Source organism: Periplaneta americana, chromosome 2, assembly GCF_040183065.1.
Source record: "Periplaneta americana isolate PAMFEO1 chromosome 2, P.americana_PAMFEO1_priV1, whole genome shotgun sequence".
In the NCBI taxonomy this organism is placed as follows: domain Eukaryota; kingdom Metazoa; phylum Arthropoda; class Insecta; order Blattodea; family Blattidae; genus Periplaneta; species Periplaneta americana.
This window is the reverse complement of record NC_091118.1, coordinates 99,187,109-99,208,610: the sequence shown is the minus strand read 5'-3', so window position 1 is coordinate 99,208,610 and position 21,502 is coordinate 99,187,109. Positions and strand designations below refer to the sequence as shown.

Sequence of the window (21,502 nt, the reverse complement as noted above, 5' to 3'; positions counted from 1 at the left end):
GAGAGGGATAACTTTCCAATGGGGGGGGGGAATCCCCCCCGTCCCCTCCGTTAATTCGCATCGTGTTAAACTAATATCGTAGAGTTAAAAAATAACAATAACTCAATACCCAACAACTGGTCTCTTTTTATATGCATGCACACATATAATGGTTTAATTTAAAGAGCTCTTTCAATGAGTTTCCAAGCATTTAGTGATGGTGATTAGGAGAGCTAAAAGGAGATCAGCCACTGGCATAGCTCAGTTGGCTAAGGCACTTGTCTGTCAATCCAGGGTTGTGCTCGGGTGTGGGTTCAATTTCCGCTTGGGCTGATTACCTGGTTCGTTTTTTCGAGGTTTTTCCCAACCGTAAAGCAAATGTTAGGTAATCTACAGCGAATCCTCAGCCTCATCTCGCTATCACCAATCCCATTGACGCTAAATAACCTAGTAATTGATACAGTGTCGCTAAATAACCAACTAAAAAAGAAAAGAGGGAATCAGTTGGCACCCACACTTTTATTATTTTTTTAATAATATCTCTTGAAAGTTAAGCAATTTCTTAAATTGCCATATGAACTTTCCTTACAAATATTTCGTTCATTTAATGGAAAAATTCATAAAAGATGGTAGAGCACAGGTCAAAACCCCACCCTCTTCACTGCTATCAAATCTATAGAAAACTCAGAGCAACATCAGTACGGTTATTACTCGACCAAGGCAAGTGGAGCCGCGGGTGTAATGTGAACTATCGTGATGTGGTATTACGAATGCAGGAGCAGTAGCACCACGGCTCCAGGCTGCAGGACTCCACTGGCTTTGGTCGAGTAATACTTTATAGTTACACCACGTATATAGAAGAGTGGCAGCAAGCTTAAAAGAAATCCACATGCAACATATAGGCCTATTCGTCAAATCCTGCTCTTGTGGATTTATCGAAAAGTATTCCCATGATTCACAATGTTTTCAGTACAGTTCAGAAACATTATTGTTCTAATGTTGCCTCACCAAAATGTCATGCAATATTTATAAAGATAAAGGAAGGGGACTATCGGTGAAAATAACACAATAGAATCTAGAAGAAACTTGTCTCTCAAGGCATTGAGTGATATCAGATTTAGCAGTAGATATGAAAGTCTGTGAGTTATCCAACAGCATTTGCCAGACATAATACAGACTGGAAGAAATTGAAGCAAATGATCCATGTGTTGGTGATGAGGCTCATGGGTCATCTTATGTATAAAATACTTTGAATTTGTATTTGGGCTGAATATGATGGAACAAGTATTTGAAAAAACAAACATTCTTTCAAAATACATTCAAAATCACGTTATTTCAGTTCACGAGATGTGAAGTGTTGATGTTGCCAAGCAGATTGTAACAGCTATAGCTTCACATTGAAAATAGATTTGACAAGATTTCGTTCGAGGGACAATATTTTATGAAAAATATGGATATTTCAAGGATAAAAGCACAAGTTCCACAGAAAATTGGTGGAGGAGACATTAATCTAGCTGTTAGTTCACCTCGTAACCTCTGTAAAAACAGCATACTACCCATTTTTTGACAATAATGTTGAAAAAATAAAATCGCGGAAACTGGAAAAACATGGAAACTGTACTGGCTGCTTCATTTAAATGTGATTCCATCAGCAACGAAGAGTTCAAAGAAGGTTGTTCTGCTATGGAAGAAGCCTGTGAGATTAAATGTAACAACGTATCTGCAGAAATTTGTTTTCTATAGGAAATAAATATTAAAAACTGATCGCACATTAATTTCCAGATTGGTGTTGAAGTTTAAATCTGAAAATTCTTACAATTAAATTGTATACCCAAATATTGTGAAACTTATGTAATTTTTTTTAAACAGTTCCCCTGTCTATGGCTTCAGAAAAACAATCTTTCAGTGTTCTCAAAAGTGTAAAAAACTATTCAAGGAACACAACGAAACAGGAAAATTTAACACATCTGTCAATACTAGCAAATACTCTACAATGATAATACCGGAAAGTTCACGGTAAAAGTGGCGAATGACTCGCCAGTGCTATCTAGCGGCAGGGATTGTAGGCAGCGAGGATGATGTGACGATTATTGCGATGAACTGTGATATCAGTTTTGTTCTTCGACAAACACAAGATGTCCTAAGGATTATTCTCATTATAGTTGTAGCCTACACAATGTCAGTTAAATGTGGAAATGTTTGTTCTATGTTTTGTAAAAATATGCCTATCAAAATATACTAGATCTTTCTTCATATTTCCAAAAGATAGAGATTGGGAGTAGTCATATAAATACCAGTAGAATGTTACTTTTCCGTTACATAATGATGATGATGATGATTAGTACTACTACTACTACTACTACTACTACTACTACTACTACTACTACTACTACTACTACTACTACTACTACTACTACTACTACTACTACTACTTCCGGTACTACAGTTATTTGCTTTTGTCTTTTAGTAAATAAACGCTGACAGACATTTTAGTTAATGAGGTTTAATAGGGCGCATCAGCTACTATATCGCTATTTGCGTCCTTATCTAAACTTCTTTAAAAGCAAAACACAAACAATATCATAAGTGAAATGCGAGCACTAACTAAAAACGCTGTCAACAGTTCTAGACGAAACGTTTAAAATTAGAGGGATAGAGTATATTATGTACAAAATTCACAAAATATATTCAGATCACTTTTGATGTTAATTTTTAATACTCCGTTTCTAATAACAGACTGAAGATAATAGTTAGTCCTTCACAGAATTTAACAGCTCCTTCTTCCGAAAATATGAGTGAAAATCAAAGCACAATTAAAGAATCGCAAAGATCCTAAATAAACATAGAGCTTGCATCGAGGAAGGTGTGGGTTTTCTGATATTAGACGGAAACAACAGACAATACTACTCCATCGTGTAATTAGACATTGCATTAGCAATGACATATTCTCTGTGTTAACTGAAACAGTTACTAAACTGCATAAATCTACTTTACATTGTTCATATAAAACACAATTTCTTTATAATTTCTCCGTATAAAAATTTGAAAGTCTTTACTTTTTTGTCCAAATAGTGTCTTGGGATGCGTAACATAAAAATGTGAATTGTTGATTTTGTAAAGAAAGTGGACTCGTGTTTTTTCATAAAAAGTGATTCAGATAGTTATTCGGACAAATAATTTTCCTAGTCCTATATTTTAAAGGCATTATTAATATTTCACTAAATTAAGATCATTTTTTTTTTTACCATGTAAGAAATCCTAAAAGATAAAAACTGGCTCAAGCGGAAATGACAGCTCTAAACAGAGCAAGTCCAAATGCCGATTTAATTAAAATTGTTAAAGATGATGAATTCATTAGTCACAAGTGTGCTTAAAAAGAAGGACATGGGGAAACAATATTCCAGTTACGATAAAAGTTTTGCCGCAACATTCCATTAATGTTCACTTCAAGACAAAAGATTTCTAAGAAGAAAATTTTGTTTATCAACAGTTAGATCTCTCAAAAATTGACTTCATGAATTTGGTATAGGCCCGGTATTAATTGTACTTTTATACAATTAATTATTAAAAATAAAATCCGATATTTTACCATTGAATGAAAAAGTTGTTAAATATTATTGTTGAAGACAAAATGTCTTTGAAGAAAAACATAACTTATAATGCTAAAGCAGTCACTTTGAGGGATTCATTAAATTAGGTATAGATTGGCATAATCAACAAACTTCAACTGACGTAAAAATTTCAGAAGTACCATTTGCAAACCAACCACTGGTTTTCATTATTCGAAGAATGTGCAAAATTTTAAAGCAAACTATGTATAAGTTATTTTCTATCAAAACATACAATGCCTGCAGAAATTTTAAAATCACAACTGCTTGATGTAAAAGATAAAATGCAAGATACGGGCTTTATCACTAAAGCAGCGACTGTGCCAGTATCTTCACTGACAAATATTTTAATGTGCTAATAAAATTACATCAAAAATAAAATGGTTAACCATTAGCCAAGGAACGAAATATGCGATGTATGAAAGTTTCTAAAGTCATGCACAACTAAATCGTAACTTAATTACATTTGAAAATACGAGAATTGTGTCATTTCATTTCTATTCCAATAACTTTGTAACTTCTTATTAATTTAAAATGTCATGAACCTTATGATTCTAAATAAAACTATTGATTTACATTTTTATTGACATCAGATGAACACGTCTCAGTTATTCCTCATGTAACCTAGCATGCCACAATGAGTGTATAAACAATCCAAGACGCTAGATAGCAGCACAGTCACTTTTCACCGCCGCTTGCAATGCTAAACAGGCAAGCTTTCCAGTATTATTGTTATAAAGTATTTGATACTAGTCATTGAAAAAAAATCTTTTATGAATGTGTAGAAGTACACTTTAGAATAAAACAAAGACACTTACCATTAGCCTCACAAACTAAGTTAATCTCATTAGTTTTAAGACTTTCTGAGTTACATTTTTATTTCAACAACTGAATTTGAATTGAAAGTAAAATTTTTGTAATCTGTTACGCTAAAATTAAATACACTCACTGAGAAAAAAAGCAATACATTGAAATAATTAAAAAAATGCAATTATATTATTTTGAAAATTATTTCCATAGTAATATCAGAACAATATATTTAAGTTACAATGGTATGCAGTGCCAATGCTGGGTTTGGTGTGTATTCCACAATAATGACAATAAAGTTATTGTAACTTTTAAAATTTTATTGTTTCGTGAGAGGGAACAATCACTGTGAATCCTCCTTAACAACTCACAGATTGACAAGCCGTAAGAAATAAAAAGCAGTCCTGTAACTCAGTAACAGATATTTCTTCTCCTGGCATTCACCACAACTCTCATTCTCCTTAGTAATGAGTGAATAATAGCAGTTATTTCCTCCTGAGTGATGCCCATCCACTCTTCCAGTAGTTTCGCATGAAAGTCAACTAAGGTTTCAGATACACGTTTCCTTACTCGCCTTCCAAGCTTTACCCAGACATGCTCTATAGAGTTTCAGGTCTGTGCTTCGTGCAGGCCACCTAATGCGCTGAATACCAATGTCACCCAGATATTCTGAAACAGCACGAGTCACGTGCACACGAGTGTTGTGAATCAAAAGGAAATCATCATCAATAAATGGAGCAAAAGGATCTACCAGTATGTCTTCAACATATCGCTCAGCAGCCAGAGACCCATTTTTGATCAGAACTGAATTAGTTTTGGCCTCTGTGGAAATTTCTACTCAAATCATAATGGAGAATTTTGATCGATAATGCACAAAGTGCAAAGCACTCACCTCATTTTTTCCAAACTCTTTCTCTTCCATCTGGTGATTTCACAAAGAAAAGGGGCTCATTAGTGAAGAGCACTTTCTCCCACTGTTTAGCAGTCCAACTGAGATGTTAATTGGCAAACTGCAGTTCAGCAAGATGATGTTCTCTAAAGAACTCAGGTTCAGTTGCTAATCTTCTTGCCTGCAGATTTTCTTCTTCCAATCTTTGCCTAACTGTCCTTTTGCTTATGTTGATCTATCTTACATGTTCTAGGTGATTTCGGGTCTCTACAGCTGTTGTGTGCCAATTGTGAAGGACTTGCGTGATTATGAAACAATGACAGTCATTCACAGAGGTTTTACCTTCTTTGGTCTGAACCTGACTTTCTGTCATAGATACTGAGTTCCCTCAAACTTTATAATGCCCTTCGAATGCAACCAGTGCAACCTAATGGTAAGACAGACCATCTTCACTAAGACAACAATCCTTGCAGCATCTGAAGCACTCATCATCATAGTAAATAATGAGAAAAGTTGGAGAAATCATGCAAATTGAATTTGCACTAATAGTTTCACCAACAACAATCTGAACTTTCAACAGCAACCTCAGTTACCATACCAAAAACATGTTAATTTCGATTTGAGATTCCTAGCGATGCAAGCATTGTCTTTGATTCTTTGTATGACCTTTGTTTGTGAGTGTTGATGCTGCAACTGAAATGTCATTATCGGCTAAATACCTACATATCTCAGAATAAGTGCTATTAGGATAATTTAAAAATAACATTCAATTCGAAAAAATGTCGCAAAATATTTCAGTGTACCTATAGCTTTTTTGCCAGTGAGTGTATTTCCATGTAACAATATATCATGCTCATGGATTTTAGTATTGAGACACTAAATATTTCATGTAACACAATGTTTTATGTAATTACTTCCCTTTTTTGTTTGTACATTTCGTACAAACAACAACAACAAAAAATGGCTTTTAAGGTACCCGCAAGTTCATTGTCGCCCTCACATAAGCCTGCCATCGGTCCCTATCCTGGGCAAAATTAATCCAGTCTCTATCATCATATCCCACTTCTCTCAAATCCATTTTAATATTATCCTCTCATCTATGTCTCGGCCTGCCCAAAGGTCTTTTTTTCTCTGGTCTCCCAACTATATATAAGCATTTCTGGATTCGCCCATACGTGCTACATGCCCTGCCCATCTCAAACGTCTGGATTTAATGTTCCTAATTATGTTAGGTGAAGAACACAATGCATGCAGTTCTGTAGTGTGTAACTTTCTCTATTCTCCTGTAACTTCATCCCTCTTAGCCCCAAATATTTTCCTAAGAACCTTATTTTCAAACACCCTTAATCTCTGTTCCTCTCAAAGTGAGAGTCCAAGTTTCACAATCACACAGAACAACCGGTAATATAAATTCTAACTTTCAGATTTTTTGACAGCAGACTAGATGACAAAAGTTTCTTAACCGAACAATAACAGGCATTTCCCATATTTATTCCGAAAAGTAATAAAAAATATTTATTAGACAATCTGCATTACTTGTTTATTAATTTATTTAAAAATAAAATGTAATAAAAAAGTAACTGAATTATAATTTCATTTCTGTATTTATAGCACTCATGCGAGAGCAGATGATATGTGGTAAGCATTAAGCTCTCAAGTATTTGACCAGACTCTTTTTTTTAATTGTTTATTTTACAACACTTTATCAACTGCGATGATTTTATAGTGTCTAAGTGAAACGAAGGTGATAAAACCAGCGAAATGGGTCCACAATTCACAGTCCAGTGCCAAAAGTTACCAGCATTCGCTGTTAATGGGTTGAGGGGAAACTCCAGAAAAAAAAAACTCAATCAGGTGACTTGTCCCAATCAGGATTTGAACCCGGGCTTGCCTGTTTCACAGTGAGACATGGAGCCAAGTGAATAAAAGTAGAACATTTGAGTATATGCAGGAGGTTAGAGCATGAGGATGAGATAGTGAGCAGAGGATTGGAGCATGAGGATAAGCCTTTGTTAATGTGAATAAAAATTACCTTATGCTCCAACCCTGTACTTCTAATCTATGAGCAAGTGACATATATGGATCACTAAGCTATAGTATTCCTTTCGTATTGTTGGCCGTGTCAGCATCCCTTTAATCTTAATGCAGGTGTCCGACTTCATTATTATGAACTGCATAACCAAAATTTATTCCATTCATATCTGCAAATGGATAAAAATGAGACGTGAAAATGAATTCAATAGATTAGGATCGAAGAAGTGAAACGTCTATATGGAGAGCACAACAACATTTCTGTCCTCAACTCTAAGGAAATAGCCTGATATTCTCCTGAAGCCGCAGGTACCAGATGAAAAAAAAATCAGCTATTCAGAAAATACAGAAACTGTATGAAATTAATGTCGGAATAGCTATCACATCTAAACATTGCTAAAAAAGTCAATAACATCAAAACAAAATTTAAAAAGAAGACTGATCTTAACAGAATGGGAAACAAGCTAATAATCCTGAACTCCTGGAAAAGACAACTGTACAATCTTCTACAAGGGGACACAAATCCTACATTGAACAAAATTCCAGATAGGCCTACTGCCATTACTACAACTGCTAAATAATGAATTAAAGTTTTTGAATGCGCACATGTGTACAGTCCAGTACACCAATCAAACTTGGAAACATGTATGTGTCCAACAATTCTGTTTTAGCAGCTGTTGAAGGGAATTTAATCCATGTGTCAGATTTCTGCATAATCATATAATCATATCAGTCACGCCAGTAATTGTCTTACATACTGTGCTTCGGTTAACACCTACCTCTTCTGCTATACCAGACTGAAAGCTGGGGTCAGCCAGATAAATAAAAAATATTTTAATTCTCTGTTCCATCGTCAGAGCACTTTCTCTTGTTTCACGAGTTTCTCCCAAGAAATGGGATGCAATTCTCTTCACATTTTCTTTGTTGAATCTTTATAAAGGCTTATAGTCTTCTATTGGAGGAAAACAGTACATTTTGTACCATTTCTCATAGCATATATTAACAGGGAACTGTGTCATGATCTGCTCTGTAGACAGGTGAGTCTGCTACTGACCAGACTCACAGTTTTCAGAAGCTTTTGCTCATTGCCTGAAGCAAATCAATCACTTTATTCACATTATTTTTCTAATCAGAGAGTAAATGGTCCGATGGTAAGCACTTGTTCACGTCTGCTGTTGTATCACAATGAGCAGGAGGCTGAGCTCGTTTTTATTCAACATACTGCAAGCATTTATTTAAAATAGTGAAGTAAAAGAACTTGCTCAGCTTTATTCACTCGGCCCATTGTAATTGTTACTCCACAGCGTTGGAAAATCACACTTTCATTCTCTCCCTCTTCCCCCCCCCCCTTAATAATGGCAAATCCTTACTACTCCAATTTTGGCACCCAATCACCACCAATGCATGAAATACAGACTACGACACAATAAAATTCATAATAGAAAGTGTTTTCCAAAATGAACTTCAAAATTGATTTTTCCAAAAACAAAATTATTTTGTTCCCAAACACAAAATTCTTTCTTTTAATTTTGAAGATAAGTTCAAAATTAGGTCATAGGCCTACTTAACTGTAACTAACAATGAAATAATCTGATATAAACCCCTATTTGATGGACAGATATTATAGCAAGTATCAAGTTTTAATTAACTAGGAATAAAAATATTTTTTGATAAAGAAATAATATTAATATTGAGTTTAAACTGCAAATATATCAAAATACATTAGGAACATTGAGGAGGAAATTAAAGATCAAATCAAGAAACGAACACAACTGAAATTGTATAATATGATGGCTTGATCAACTTTGCTTTTTGGAAGTGAAGTATCAGTATGAGCAGTGAATAAGAGGAATTCAATAAGAACTGAAGCAGCAGAAATCAGATCTTTAAGATCACTGAAAGAATACAGCTGGAAGACAAAATCCCAAATGCTGATATAAGAAAAATAAATAAATATGGAAGGCGTTGCTTGTAAACTGACAAGATACAGATATAATAATTTGGATCTGAAATTAGGAAAACACTAAAATACCATTCTGAAAGCAGTGGAGAATGAGAAGACTAGAAAGATAAATAAGCTATGAAATGTGAAGACAGAACAGATTTAATACCTGAACTGTTAAGAGAGGAAGAAGAATTATCTTTATAGTAATTTAATTATATAGTTTGCAAAGAGTAAACGTACTAGCTTGAAATATAACTGAAGTAATTTCATTTCATTTATTGTATTTCATGTATGCCTTAGGCTAGGCTTTCGCAATGGAGTGCAGTAGAAGAGCGTTGTATTGTACTATGCGAATACTGCATATCTTACCCTCATGAATGCAGGATACATTCAGCATCGGAGTCTTAAGTTGAAAATAAGAAACTGTTCCGATTATATGTTTTAAATTCATGATTTCATATTAAATTAATCAACATAGGAAAGGACACAAAATATTACATTTTATTCTCTGCACAAGTTTCCTCTTTAATATAAAAATGTGACTGAATAAAACAAAAAATGGCTTATGAAAGAAAAAAACAAACAAAAATTATAAATATAATATTTTATGCTGTTTAAAATACGGTACATGAAACTTAAAATAGAAAACTGGTCATGTATTTGGAATATGTAATACAAAATATAATCAGAGGAAACATTATTTTGCATATAGGCCTATTATTGCAATTATGTGTAGCAGTAGTCCTATAGTGTTATATTAAAATGTAGTGGAAGCAGAGTCCGTCACTAAACATGAATCCATAACACACCTAGTTGAAAAGGGGCAGTACTACCATGCACACAGTAGTGCTCAGGTTTCCTACAGTATTCGATTAAATGGAACTCACCTCAAAGAATCTATAAACACAAAGTTTCTTGGTTTAGAATTGGATAATCACTTGAACTGGAAAACGCATATAGAATGTATTACTCGTAAACTGAGCTCTGCCTGTAATGCATTAAGATCCTTATCTACTATAAACTTAAAATGTCATACTTTGCATATTTTCACTCTGTAATGAAATATGGATTAATATTCTGGGGTAACTCGTCTGAAGCTAAACACGTTTTTGTTTTACAAAAGAAAGCTATAAGAATAAACTTGACCTTACCTTGTGAATACATTCTTTCCCTAATTATGCTGTATATTAAGAACCAAGATAAATTCAGTACTAATCAAGACATTCATCATTTTAATACAAGATGTAAATCAGATCTTCATCTACCCTCTGTTAGTCTAAGCTGTTTTAAAAAAGGAGTTCGCTATTCATGTATAACAGTCTTCAATGCACTGCCTAATTATCTAAAAAGATTTGAAGAACTATGAGAAAAGGTTTAGAAAAGAATTAACCAAATTTCTACATACTCATACCTTCTACACAACTGATGAATTGTTTATGCTTGTGAATTGAATTATTAAAATACTTAAAATGACATGTACAATTTTATATAGCTCAACTAAAATATTTAATCTGTTTACTATGCATTGTATATTTTTGTTTAGCATAACTGATGAATTGTATGTGCTGTAAATTGAATAGTATACTGTATAGGTCAACTGATGAATTGTTTAAGCTTATAAATTGAATTAATCTACTTCATATGAATAAAAATGTACAATTTTGTATAGCTTAACGAAAATAAGTTTGTAAATTGAACTAATTCGACTGTATATGTTTGTATAGTTTGGCTGATGAATTGTATATGCTTTTAAAATGAATACTAGTCTGTATACCTCTACTGATGAATTGTATATACTGTAAATTGAATGGCAGTCTGTATAGCTCAATTGATGAATTGTATATGCTGTAAATTATATAGGAGTCTGTATAGCTCAACTGATGAATTGTTTATGATTATAAATTGAATTAATCTGCTTGATATTAATTGCACAAATTTGTATAGCTTAATGAAAGTATGCTTGTAAATTGAATTAATCTGCTTACTTTGTATTGTATATGTTTGTATAGTTTTGGCCGATGAATTTTATATGCTTTAAATTGAATAGTAATCTGTATAGCTCTATTGATAAATTGTTTGTGTTTGTAATTTGAAGTAGTTTGCATGATATGTATTATCAATTTCTGTATATCACAACTGATTGAATTGTTTATGCCTTAAATTTAATTAATTTGTTTTTTATTATACATATAGCTCAACTAATGAATGATCGTTTGCATTTGTAAATTTCATAATCTGATTAGCTATGTGTTGTATATTTTTAGTAGAGCCATCGATGTAGCTCTGTTGGCAGACTCGCTGAGCTGCTGATCCGGAGCTGCGTTTGGGCTTGGGTTGGATCCCCCTTTGATCTCATTGAATGGTTTCTTCTGAAATTTTCCCCAGCCGTGGGACTGACGCCGGATGGTCTATGGCGAGTCCTCGGCATCAACCCCTTTGATTTGATTACCTGGTTGGGTTTTTCCGAGGTTTTCCCCAACCAAAAGATAAATGCCAGGTAATCTTTTGACGAATCCTCGGACCTCACCTCAACTCATTACATCTCGCCAAAATATTGTAAAAAAATTGCACAAAATTGTAAAAATTGTAGAAATTACTAAATTGTAAAACTGTAAAAATTTGTAAAAATTGTAATTGTAATATTGTAAAATTTTGACTTGTTCCACATCTTAAAGGGGCAGCCGGGTAGCTCAGTTGGTAGAGCAGCTGGCTACGAACTGGAAGGTCCGGGGTTTGATCCCAGGTGGTGACAGGATTTTTTCTCGTTGCCAAACTTTCAGAAAGGCCCCGAGGTTCATTCAGCCTCCTATAAAATTGAGTACCGGGTCTTTCCCGGGGGTAAAAGGCAGTCAGAGCATGGTGCCGACCACACCACCTCATTCTAGTGCCGAGGTCATGGAAAGCATGGGGCTCTACCTCCATGCCCCCCAAGTGCCTTCATGGCATGTTACGGGGATACCTTTACCTTTTTCCACATCTTAAAGCTTCATTGCTCATGTAAGATCTATGAAATAAAATAAATAAATTAAAAAAAAAAAATGAAACTCACGAGTGCAGTGTGCTCTCTTCATTCCCAATACCCATAGCTGAGAAAGACTGCCTTAGGCACTGCTTGAAAGACTGTAATACATATTGGGTTGGTGCATAAGTTCGTAGTGTTTTTGTTTTGCGTGTTGGTGCTCCAATTGCTATGGGTTTATTTATCGATTACCATTTTTTATTTGAAGTTCAATTGTTGTGCTTGAGTTCACACATTTAAGTTTTCATTTTTACAGATAGTGAGTGGAGCCATGGACGCTAGAAAATGGAGTGTCAAGTGGAGAAAGTGGAACATTTCGGACATAGGCCCTTTTCTTCTTTTTTGAGTTCAATAGAGGGGAGAAAGCAGCGGAGGCGGCCAGAAACATTGTGCCATATATAGGGACAATGCTATCGGAGAGAGCATGGCAAGAAAATGGTTTTCTCGTTTTAGGGAGGGTCATTTTGACATTAGTGACACTCCACATTCAGGACTTCGGAGTTTGATGAAGACCGTTTAAACACATTAATCCTCAATTATCCACGTCAGTGTACCGGAGAACTTGCAAATGTGATTAACTGTGACTATTTCACCATCGTGTGACATTTATTGCTACCAAATGAGACTTTTGCACACGAAATCCAAGAAAAACGACCAACAAGACTGCGTGAAGTGATGCTACTCCACAATAACACCAGTCCACACTCTCCTAACCTGACACAAAACACTATCTAGAAACTAGGTGGGAAGTCATTCCGCACCCACCTTATTCATCTGATCTTGTGCCCTCAGATTTTCACCTTTTCCTCTGCCATCGAACAACCTTCAAGGAACTTTCTTCCGGATGAAAATGCACTCTGAACATGACTTAACGACTTCAACTTAAAACCACATGATTTCTACAGGTGTGGAATCGAAAAACTACTCCAGCAGCATTGGCAGACTGTTGTAAATAGTGAAGGAGAATATACTGTTGATGATTAACTTCTCTCATATGCGTATCTGATGTGTTTAATAAACTTATGAAAAATCGCTACGAAATTATGCACCAACCTAATAAATAGTGAACTCCTTTCTTTATAATAGCTGAGACTAGAGAGGGTAGATGGAAATCTGACTTGTATCTTGTATTAAAATTATGAATATTCTGATTAGTGCTAAAGTACCTTGATTTTTAATACAAAATACTATCAGACAAAGCAGGTACTCACAAGATAAAAGTCAAGTTTTCTAAATTCTGGAAAATCGTTTTACAGAATGTCCTTTTATGAACATGTCATTATTCTTAGCACTCGAGAGGTTCATGACTCAATACTAGGGAAACTGACCATTTCCCTAGAAATTCGTCCTCGACCTCTGGGATGTTAGATTCTCTAGAAGGATTACCAGTACACTGAAAGACGCACATCTCCATTTCCCCAGTAGTAATTATCAACATAACATGCAAGAGGTCCAAGACAAATTACTAGGGAAATGGTCCGTTCCCCTAGTAGGTCTATTACAGCCTGGACTTCTCTAGTGTTACATTTGTAACAAGTAGGAGGGGGGGACTCCAACATTGCATTAGGATATATAGAGTTCCTAGACAGGTTGGTCCCACTCCAATCTCTACTTTACAAAATCTGTTGATGGGAGACAAATGGTCGTACACCAGCATACAAACAAGTCCATGCACACTGCCCTAGGCAGATGAGTCCCATACCACCACCGCCGCTGCCGCCACCACCCCTGCCTCTGCCGCCCTCACCGCCCCTACCACCACCACCATCACTACTTCCTAGTGACAAGTCATGGGAAAGGCAATGTTGATGGTGAACTCAGGTGATTAGTATGGCATGCTGTTTTAGGTGGAAAGTGTGAAGTTGAAGTTGCAATGTCCTTTTATGATGTTGCCAAAAAAGTGTCAAAATCACAAAGGATAAAGTGGAACAACTGAAACCTGGATTTGATGCTCTATGCAAGATGATGATGCGATACCTGACACTCACTCTGTGCATTGTGTGAAAACCGTATCTCCCTACATTGTGATTTACAAAGAGTATTTCTTATAAAAAAGTAACTTACTTCTAAGTTTAACTTTGCTTCAGGAAAAATTATGACAAAGAAGATGTGTGATCAGTATCAAAATAATTCAGATCAAAATCTTCATATTCGTGCTTTTGTAGTGTTAAATTTACAACTAAGAAGTCGGTTAAGCACTTCATAGGTCAAGTTCTAACAGAAGATACGGATGAATATGAAGTGGCCTTCTTGAAAAAGGGCATTGCAGACTTACTTATGTTCAAAAGTAATGATACTGCTTGAGTACCAAAGTCTGATGAAATTCTTCCAACTCCTGATATTGACAATCGGCAAAGATATTCATTTCCTGGCTTAAATATTATTTATATATCATAGAAAACACGAGAGTGGTATATAAACTGATGTTATAGACCAGTGTTGTTAATACAAAATAATTATCTCAGGCAGCATTGCACATGTCCTTTTCCTTCACACTGATTATCCCATTCTGTCACCTAAACATTTTGATTTTTTTTTTTTTTACAAAAATGAATACAAAAATATTTTAGTTAATACGTTATTAAACAATGGAGTCTGGTAATTCTGTATAGAAAATTTCTGAACTCTACTTGGTCTAATTTCATAGAAATTGTGTGCTAAGTTATCTTAGGATGATTTTCTGTTTTGAGTCCCATTCCATCACAAGTAGGTACATTTGTATTTTTTTATGTCTACATTAATAACTTAGGCCTATTCTCAATTTTATTTCACTAGAAGTAGGCTACATTTATGCTTTAACTGATTTCTGAGGAACAAAAAAAAGTTCGTGAATCATATATATGTGTATTATTTTTAGTACAGAACATGTTGAAAACCAACTCAAATGTTCCACTCTGTCACATGGAATGGCCCGCTACCAAAGGAAAAAATGCATATATGTAAGGCATAACAGAGCCATGAACTAATCAAACTTAACCATCACTGTTGTACTCGATCTTACGAAAACTCAAAATCCGTAGGCTTACCAAAAATTTTACTTGCATGGCATGTGATCCTGCCTTTATGTTGGCCACGACATTCACACAGCTTTCCATTATTTCGGTGCAAAACTGGCGTTCCCGCTCAATTTGTCTTTTGTTTACGGTATGACTCAACTAGAAGCCAAATTCCGTATAAATATATCTTACCCTGCTTTGGTAATGCAATCGTAAAGAAAAAAGTGTTCGTCACTGTAGGCCCAAAGGCCTAGTCTACATATCTCACAGAAGCCCAATAAAGTAAGAAACAATTGTCTCCTTCAATGTAGCTTTTCTGGAAAATTAGACTTACCGGTACCTTCTTTTATTCGCCGATTTATAGTACTACCGTGCCTCGCTATAGCTTAGATCCCTTTTGTAATACAGTACATGAGATTTTAATTCGAGTTATCCACAGGTTTTTACTTTTGGATTTTTTTCGCAACCCCCAGTATACTGGAAAATACCTATTCACTGAATCATAAATATGGTTAAGAATATCGGTACATTATTATATTTAATAACACATTCTACATAACAGAAAGTCTAGAACATTCAAAAGTAAGGTTAATTTACTGTTGAAGGTTCAATAAACCTATTCTAATTCCCATTTTGTACGTTCACGTCATTTATATTGCAACTATCAATTTATAATAGGCCTACTATTTGCTGTATTGGTATTCTGTGCGAAAAAATCATTCACTTACAGTACTTGATAACTGCTATATTAACAGGAGCAATGCATGTTATTATATTCATGGTTTGCTTCTTAGATGTCAAATGCTGAAGTTTCTGGAGAGTCCAATTATTCAAAGGTTGCTGCTTGACAAAATAGTACTTATCACAAACGTCACGTAATGACTACATTGCATGGTACGTTTGCGACAAGTCATAAGTGCATAACTTGAAGACTGTCAGTTCTAAAATACTGACGTAAGAAGGTCTTTATTTTTACGAGTTTACAGTTTAGGTTATGTATCTGATGTACTTGAACTCATTCGTTGCCCTTCTGCAGTGTTGCCACACGTGAACAGGTAAAGATGTGAAAAGTCACTGTCTCTGAAAAAATAAATGTGAAAATTCACTAGTTTTTTCGCTAAACGAAAATATAGGCTACTATTCCCCACAGTATAACGTGATCAGGGCTAATATACAGAATGATTCACGAAGCTTTACCGCCACAGAGAGGGTCTTCTTGAGGTCAAATGGAGCAAAAAAATGTAAATAAAAAAGTGGGGTCCGTAGTTAAGTTGCCACAGGTTATTGAAAATTTGAAATTAGAGGCAAAATTTAATAGTATCACTAGAGAAAACACAAAAAATGAATACAGTTCCCACTCTTGTAACTGCTTATTTGTTGTAAACTTCATTCTGCTCATGAACTCTAGTTTTACAAGAGATTTTCAAACGTCTTCTTCCTTCACACATTTGGTGGCATGCTAATGAATCGTGCACATCACATTCCTTAACTTATGAGAGCTGTTCCTGATGATTGCTGTGGCATCCATAATGCGCACAATTAATTCATCTCCTGTGATTACCTTAATGGGATACATAAAATCCTTCATCCACCCCTATACACCAGGAGGGAAGGGTTGAGACCCTAAGACAGGTGTGAAACGCAGCCAGTCTGATGGACCTACTCCTTCCACTTCAGGTGTTACGAAAAAAGTTAAACAAACCGAAGATACCGGTACAGAAGAGGGAAGAGCTTCTACTTCAGTTCCCTTCCATTAAATTTTCGGAGGATCACATCAACAAACTTCAAGAAGAGATAGTAACTACAGCCTTTTGAAAGCCTCGAAGATGGAAGTTTCCCCCAATTTACGGGATCCTATGAGGAGAAGGGTGCTCTCATTCTCTCCTGCGCTAATGAGATCACCAAAAAGTAGGTGATGGAAAGATTCCTCAACTTAAATGATGAGAAGCTGCCAAATTTGCCGTGGGACCAAGAGAAGAGATGCTACAAACAACTAAGGTGCTATTGAAGACTCCTGGAATATTCGCTAAAACTGACCCTAAAAACATCATCAAGGTGCTGAAGGATCGAAAGAAAATCCTGTAGGAAGGAGATTGGAAAACTATCAGCACCAAATCAGACTCTTGAGGACAAACGATTCAACCAGTGGCGGCTCATGTCTTTCTTGGATGGGTGTTCACAAAAAAATTATTGGTAATGAACACACTGATATATTCTCGTATAGCTGAATCACACGTCAGAGATAAACGAATTCTAATATGCATGTACCAAATCTACGCATATAAACCAAAATTAAAACCATTAAACAAGAGTAGAGTAAAATTAATTCATAGGACTCACTTTCACTGCTGTTGTAGATGGTGTTGAAGATCTAGATTTATTTGTAGACAAACTTCTAGTTTTGACGTTTTGAGAGATGCAAACTTATCAATAACTTTATTATTGAAGTTTCTAATGTTGTTAACAAGTTTTTTTTTTCCACTGCCAACATAGCCAATGTACTTCATTGGTCTTCTGTCATGGTGTTACGGAGGAATGTTTTAATCCTCTTTTAATTTAACACATTCACAATTTCACACACGTCTGTCTCCAAACTTCAAGTGTTACTGCATTGATAAATTTGAAGATTATATGTTTATCCATGGTTACTGTTTCAACTACCTTCAATACGCACCAATGCAGCTTGTATTTTCCTTACTTTGCTGAACAAAAGACAATAGAATCAGCCCCTGTGCATAACGGTATTTTGAAAAGAAAGAGTAAAGAGAGAAAACGAGGAAAGAGGGAGAAAGGAACAGGATGTCAGACCCAGAGATGGAGCATCTCTCTTTCTCTGTCATTAGCACGTCAAGACCTGTGCGAGCCAGAGCTATTGTAACCATTGTAACAAACCAGAAAATATTCTCGCCTCAGACTATTCCACCCTGCTAGAGAAAAATTGTGTGAGCTACTGTCAACCTGCCCAGTGAGATTTAAAGACACATGACACACGAACAGGACATTCTCTCGAGACGAAAAATGTAGGAACGTCATTGCACATTGCAAAGTAATAGATGTAGTAATATTAATACAGCAATATCTATGGTTATTGTTGGTTTTTAAGGTGTTCACGTGCTCCTGTGCTCACATAGAGGAACCACCGCTGGATTCAACTATCAAGAATCTAAAAGACTTGGGCTACAGAGCCTTTTTGGTTCTTGGGAAAACCACATTCGTGATCCTATCCAAACATGGTTCTAAAGGTCCTCCAAGTCAACCTTCAACATAAGAAAGCAGCCGAGGCTGCCTTCTGCAACTCTTCAATGAAGAGGAAATTGACCTGGCCCTGATCCCTGAACTCTGGATTAACGAAGGTCGAATTTCAGGACTAGGAGAATGTCAAGGTACGTTGATACATTGCAGCAAGGGCAACCAAATTAGAACTTGTATTCTTGTTTGCAATGGAATTCAATACTTACCTCTTCTGGAATTCCGTTCCAGTGATATCACCAGTGGCGTATGCTGAACCTGGAGTTTGGGTATTCTGTTAAAAATATATAGTTGGTCTATCTTGCACAATTATTATAGGCCTAAGTGAAATATCAGGTCAACATTAACTGCCATTTTTAATATATAATTTAGTATTGTTTATATTTAATAACTAGGGGGCAGATATTCATGACCTAAAAATCTACTTAAAATGATCATTAAAATGCCCTTAAACTAATGGAAAAATGACATAAAATTAAAAGAAAATGACATTTAAATATTATTCAAAGTACTCGCACAACAACTTCTTAAAAACTAATCACCTTGTTTCAATGACTGCCCTGCAAATGTCAGAGAGAGGAGGCAACTTTCTGGAATTTGGCTAAGATAAAGGAAAAGGCCATGCAAAAAAATGAAGGCTTTAAGGGAAAACTATAGATTTTAATGAGGGTTTACAGTGTGTTTCAATCAGTGGTGATTCATGTTATGCCTTCATTCTCTGTCCCTTCCTACTTCCGTTCTTCATTTTTGTTACCAGATCTTCCAGATGGGGGAGTGTGAATGACAAAACAAATTGTGGGCGCAGCGTGCATTCTTGCAATTTTTGTGTTAAAAATACTGTCCCTTCCGTTCCATGGGGACACAACGTCCTGTCTATGACACAGTGAAAGTTTCTCCCCTTCCAAACAAACAAATTCTAAAGACACCCTCGTACCAACAAAAGAACAGTAGCGGTCAAAGCCCTCACTTAGACTTTACTGTTGTCAAGCATTTTATATTACTTCCGTTGTGTGAAGTGAAGCCTTCAAGTGTAATGAGGGATGATCTTTACAGTTTGTTTCAAACTATAAAACTCAAACGTCACTGTTATTCACTTATTCAGTGGGTAATTACTACTGACCTAATTGCGTAGAAAAAGATTTAACAGACATATCTGTAAAGAAGAAAGTAAAATGCATTCCAAATGATCTAGAACTTCTTCAAAGTTTTAAAAATGTCCAAAATTGCCGAAAAAAATATAAAAATTACCTATTAGTTCAAAAACTCTGAAAAATGCAAAAAATGCAATATAAGGAATTATTTTTTTCCGTTGATATTAACATAGAAAGGATTTCTATATTAATAGGCATCGTCCTAATGTGAATAATAATAAGATGATTTTTCATCAACATCCGCCCCCTATTAATAACAGTTCCATGGATTTAGTAATTCAAATACGTACCTCTTTCATTTAAACATTAGCTGTATTCTTCTTTCTTGTGATGCGAACTTCTCAATCACAGCATTATAAAATGAGTCTTTGTTCTTCATTTTGTGCACTAACTCCTTTTCGATTGACAACAAACTTAAGTTACAGGGTCTATCTTGAGTTTGAGTACTTCTTAAGTAGGTCTTGATACATCTTAATGCAAAAAACGAACGTTCCACAGAGCTTGTAGTACAAGGAATGGTCAGTATTAACCTAGCAAGTATATGCACTTCACTAAACCCGGAAGAGAGGAAATTTTCATGCATGAAGCTAACAAGTTCGTGAACATCCTTTCCATGAAATTCAGGTGAAGTGTAATTCATTCTTCAGTCCAACGCAATCAAATAAATTTCCGTACTGAGCCAAAAGTTTCTGTAGGAGTAGTTCGGGAAATGTTTTTCTATATTCATAGTACTTCTGACATTGTAACAAATGAAAACATTCTAATTTATCAAGTTGAGAAAATCTACAATCAATTTGATGAATTAGGCAATCAATAATTTCCAAGTATAGCCGGCGATAATTATTTTCTTGTTCCACTTTATCTGGACAGTGCCGCTTCGTTTTCACCTGATAGGTTTTCGTTCTTATTTGAAATTGTATTGTTCCATACTGATGAATAAGAATGTTCTCTATCATATTGAAGTTTATCTTTGATATCAACTACTTTCCTGCTACACTAAAGAATATCAAAATGTTTTGTTTGTAAAAGATTGTATAATATATCTGTATAAGTAAGCAACATCGAAAATACTTCCAATAAAAAATATAGTTTCAAACTCTTGAAGGAAAGATAGAAAACCACATGATTTTATGACTGTCTCACTATCCCATTTACCAGAATTTTTAATAATATTTTCGAAGAACTCACAAAGTTCAGATCTGTATTCTTTTACAGTACGGCAAAGCCTTGATGTAAAATTCCATCTGGTTGGTGCTACATTGGGTAATTTCTTTTGCACAAATTCATGCAACGCATATGTCTTTTTAGAGGATTTAGAAAAGAAAGCAGAGAGTCAACTCAATGTTTGGAAAAATATTTTACATTCTTTAATAACTGATACACTCTGCTGGAGAACAAGATTTAGAACATGGGCATAACAGTGGGTGAAGATTGCATTTGGATAGGCTGATAAGACTTTAGATTGTAAGCCATTCACATGACCGCTCATTACAGAAGCTCCATCGTATGTCTGACCCACGAGTTTATTAGAAATTTCAAATTCATTAACTACTCGTTCTACGTGAGTAAATAAACCATCTGCTGTTCTATCAGCACTAACATCTACAAAGCCCAAGAATCTTCCATAGACAGAATCGCCCTTTACATAGTGGAGAACAGTAGATAGTTGAGATTTGTTCTCAATATCAGAAGTTTCATCAAGCATTATAGCTACAAATGAAACTGAGTTAATTTCATTTTTTATTTCTTCTTTTACTACATCAGTAATAGCTTTTATGATATCATTTTGAATCAATGGAGAAGTTCCTCGAAACACTGTGGACGAATT

The 21,502-nt window shown here is 35.2% G+C and overlaps 1 protein-coding gene across 2 annotated transcripts in view; it reads right to left on the bottom strand.

The window, feature by feature from the left end:
• The window catches only part of Mvd (mevalonate diphosphate decarboxylase), a 196,682-nt gene extending 180,359 nt beyond the window's left edge, over positions 1–16,323 (bottom strand). For both annotated transcript variants that reach the window (XR_011330935.1, XM_069818182.1), the window contains exon 1: positions 16,003–16,323. Coding sequence is in view for 1 of the 2 variants with exons in the window: in XM_069818182.1 (XP_069674283.1) it covers positions 16,003–16,054 (52 nt within the window). In the remaining variant the exon portion in view is untranslated. The remainder of the gene's footprint in view (positions 1–16,002) is intronic.
• Between the last annotated feature and the right edge of the window lie 5,179 nt (positions 16,324–21,502).